General features: G+C 47.2%; 1 protein-coding gene across 1 annotated transcript in view; it reads right to left on the bottom strand.

The window, feature by feature from the left end:
• Positions 1 to 4,301, bottom strand: part of TVP23A (trans-golgi network vesicle protein 23 homolog A) — a 50,027-nt gene that overhangs the window by 252 nt on the left and 45,474 nt on the right. Inside the window, exons 5-7 of the mRNA XM_030798244.1 lie at positions 3,833 to 3,961; positions 2,192 to 2,320; positions 791 to 850 (exon numbers count right to left, since the gene is read on the bottom strand). Coding sequence (XP_030654104.1) covers positions 791 to 850; positions 2,192 to 2,320; positions 3,833 to 3,961 — 318 coding nt within the window. The remainder of the gene's footprint in view (positions 1 to 790; positions 851 to 2,191; positions 2,321 to 3,832; positions 3,962 to 4,301) is intronic.

Below are 4,301 nucleotides of genomic sequence, written 5' to 3'. Positions count from 1 at the left end.
CTAGAAAAGAACCAAAGGGGTGAGTGTGTGGCTTCACTGCAGAACACACAGGCATGTTTTCAAACACCACAGTCCAAATGCTCTTCTTCAGATTGAGGAAAAATCTAAAAGCGACAGAGCTCACGCTGGGGTTCGTTCTAAAATCACTGCATATGATGCAGCTGGGTCAAATCAAAAAGCCCTTGAAGAGTCCTTGAATCACCCCGTAAGACAGAATTTGGGATCTGTGTAAATACCCTGTGTAGTAATATGTGCACAGTATATCCAGTACTGTCCAGTGTCATGCAAACCAATTTTCAGGTTTTTTAATTATGTAAAAAAGAGGGACAGATGTAAACTCTATGATCATCCTCACTGCCATGAGGTGTTTGCTCTGTTTGAGACACACAGGATCTGAGACCACATGGGAGAAGAGTAAATTCCTGTTTTCCCTCCACTCTGGGGCATAAAGTCGGGGGGTGGGAAACAAGAACAAATCCCCTTGTTCTTTCCCTCCCTTGTCTCTTTTCCCTCCCCGCCCTTCCCTAGGACCGCACATATGGTCAGATTTGCACATGTTCAGTGTGAGGAAGGTGTGACCTCGCCCCCACCCCCAGCTCCTCACCCCAAGAGCAATGTGGCTGCACAGCCCAGGGCAGGCCCATTGCCCGGTCTGCTTCCTGCCTGGTCACGTACCTGGCCACCCCAGGGAACGGGAAGCCCACCCAGACCCCGGGCCCCTGTGCCCCAAGAGCTGCATTTTTCAGAATTCCCCAGCTCCTCTACACGGGTGCCATGATCCATTTCTCACCTAATGCTGGTGAATCTCCAGCCCCTTGAGGCCAGGCTTCTGAAAGTCACCTGGGCAGGCCTGCAAGGGGAAAAGTCAACCATGGTTGTCTGTCCTTACACGCGAGTAGGGCAATCCTGCTGATGCAAGGCCAGAGAAAACCCACAAAGTACAGAAAACCTGTGGAATTGGTTGCTTGATGTCTTGGCATAAAGCAGCGCTGTTCAAATTTAAGACGGTTCAACCCATTTCAGGATGAACCTGGTCAAATTTCAAAGACTTCTGTCTCTCACTTTTAGAAATATCTATTAAGTTAAACAAACAAACAAACAAACAAAAAAAACAAGCCGGGCATGGTAGCTCTCGCCTGTAATCCCAGCACTTTGGGAGGCCAAGGCAGGCGGATCACTTGAGGCCAGGAATTTGAGACCAGTCTGGTCAACATGGCCAGACCCCGTCTCTACTATAAACACAAAAATTAGCCAGGCATGGTGTTATGCACCTGTAATCCCAGCTACTCGGGAGGCTGAGGCAGGAGAATCACTTGAACCCAGGAGCCGGAGGTTGCAGTGAGCCAAGACATGCCATTGCGCTCCAGCCTGGGAGCAGAGTGAGACTCCCATCTCAAAAAAAAAAACAAAAATAAAAAATTGAAAAACCATTTGTGACTCTTTCCTTAATTCTATAGTTTTAAAAATCACTGAAAACTAACAATGGCAGTCACAAAAGGACAAAAACTATAATTGCACTTATAGGAGGTCCCTAGGGCTGTCAAACCAATAGATACAGAAAGCAGAATGCTGGTTGCTAGGTCCAGGAGGCGAAGAGGAGGGGGAGTTAATGTTTTACGGGTACCGAGCTTAAGTTTTGCAAGATGAAAGCAGTTCTGGAGTTGGGTGGGGTGAAGGTTGCACAACAAAGTGGTTATACTTAATGCCACAGAACTATACATTTTAAAATGGTTAAAATGGTACATTTTATGTAAATCTTACAATTAAACAGCAAAACTGCCAGGCACAGTGGCTCATGGCTGTAATCCCAGCACTTTGGGAGGCCAAGGCAGGCGGGCTGCTTGAGCTCAGGAGTTTGAGACCAGCGTGGGCAACATGGCAAAACTTCGTCTATACAAAAAAAAAAAAAGGCCAGGCATGGTGGTACACACCTGTAGTCCCAACTGCGCCGGAGACTGAGGTGGGAGGATCGCATGAGCCCAGGAGATGGAGGTTGCAATAGGCCGCGATCACACCACTGCACTCTAGCCTGGGTGACAGAGCGAGATCCTGTCTCCCAAAAAATAAATAAACAATAAAACAATGGCAGCCTGGCTGATATGTTACATTACAAACCGCAGTTGCCAGGAAGCCACCTTGACTTTGACTACCTGGAGAGGAGTGGTCCAGGAGTCAGACCTCAGTTACTTACCGTCTGGAACACTGTCTGGGACAGGAAACTGGCTGTGACCTTGCTAATGTCACTGTTGCCTCCCATCTTACAAAGGATGTAGCCATACAGGTTTGCAGCTTGGAGAGAGATCCCAGCAACCACCAGAGCCTGCATTCAGACAAAGAAAGCAAAGGTCACTGTTTTTTGAGACAGAGTCTCGCTCTGTAGCCCAGGCTGGAGTGCAGAGGTGCCATCTCGGCTCACTGCTAGCTCCGCCTCCCAGGTTCACGCCATTCTCCTGCCTCAGCCTCCCAAGTAGCTGGGACTACAGGCTCCCGCCACCAGGCCCAGCTAATTTTTTTGTATTTTTAGTAGAGACGGGGTTTCACCGTGTTAGTCAGGATGGTCTCGATCTCCTGACGCAAAGGTCATTTTCTAAGAGCATTTACAGAAATGCACCTCTCAAGCCAAGTAGAAGTGCTCTAGCCTGCACCTAAGAACAGTAACAGCCAACATTTACTGAGCATTTGCAAATACCCACGGACATCTCAGAATCATTACAACTGGAGAGGTTAACACCGTCATCATCCCATTTTACAAAGAGGAAACTGAGGCTCAGGAAGACGAAAGCTGCCCAAGGTCACACAGCTGGAGCGTGGTCGAGCCGGGATCCAAATTCCAGGGCCCACACTTTCATTAAATGACACTGTTGTTTTACTATCTACAGATATTTTGTTTTCTCTATTCTTTTTAAGACGGAGTCTCACTCTGTCACCCAGGCTGGAGTACAGTGGCACGATCTTGGCTCACTGCAACCTCTATCTCCTGGGTTCAAGCGATTCTCCTGCCTCAGCCTCCCAAGTAGCTGAGATTACAGGCGTGTGCCACTAAGCCTGGCTAATTTTGGTATTTATAGTACAGACAGGGTTTTGCCATGTTGGCCAGGCTGGTCTGAAACTCCTGACCTCAGGTGATTCACCTGCCTCGGCCTCCCAAAGTGCTGGGATTACAGATGTGAGGTACTGGGCCAGCCTGTGCGATTCCATTTATATGAAATGCCCAGAATAGGCAAATCCATAGAAACAGAAAAATTAATAGGTGCCAGGGCTTGGAGGAACAGAAGCACAGGGAAGCAATGTCAAAAGGGTGCAAGGCTTCTTTTTAAGGTGATGAAAATTTCCTAACATTGATGGTGATTTTGGCTGCACAACACTGTGACTGCACTAGAAGCCACTGAATTTCACACTTAGTATTTATTTATTTTATTTTTTGGAGACAGGGTCTCACTCTAGTGCCCAGGCTGGAGTGCAGTGGCACAATCTTGGCTCACCGCAACCTCTGCCTCCCAGGATCAAGCGTGCACACCACCAGGCCTGGCCAATTTTTGCATTTTTTGCAGAGATGGGGTTTTGCTATGTTGCCCAGGCTGGTCTCGAATTCCTGAGCTCAAGGAATCCTTCCACCTTGGCCTCCCAAAGGCCTGGGATTACAGGCGTAAGCCACCACGCCAAGCCCCTAATTGTATACTTTAAATGGGTAAATTGTATGGAATGTGTATTATATCTCAATAAACTTGTTATAATTGATCAATCAATAACAAATAACAACAAAAGCCTAGTGGTGCAAACACTGGTTTTGCAGAGACATCAAAGCAATGTGGAAGTCAAGGTCTGGCCTTACCAGCCACTTTAGCTTCAAGGAAAATAAGGTGCTAAAAAAAAACACAATCCATATTATGGGGCAGATTATGAGGCCCAGCCAGAAGATTCGTGCTTCAGCTTCTGTGGCAGCAATGCTATTCGGAGAGACCTGTTAAAGGAAAGTAATCGAAATGTCAAAACAAGTGGAAATGGTTGCAAACAAGTGTGCTCCCATTTTCATTTATTTTATTTTGCAGATGCTTTTGTTGTTCTGGGGTTTTTTATTGTCGACGTTGTTTTGTTTTGTTTTGTTTTTGAGACAAAGTCTCACTGTGTCACCCAGGCTGGAGTGCAGTGGCATGATCTTGGCTCACTGGAACCTCCAACTCCTGGGTTCAAGTGATTCTCCTGCCTCAGCCTCCAGAGTAGCTGGGAATACAGGTGCTTGCCACCATGCCCAGCTAATTTTTGTATTTTTAGTAGAGACAGGGTTTCACCATGTTGCCCAG

Source organism: Nomascus leucogenys, chromosome 18, assembly GCF_006542625.1.
Source record: "Nomascus leucogenys isolate Asia chromosome 18, Asia_NLE_v1, whole genome shotgun sequence".
Taxonomy (NCBI): Eukaryota; Metazoa; Chordata; class Mammalia; order Primates; family Hylobatidae; genus Nomascus; species Nomascus leucogenys.
Note: the sequence above shows the minus strand (reverse complement) of the source record. Positions and strands in the feature narration are given on the sequence as shown.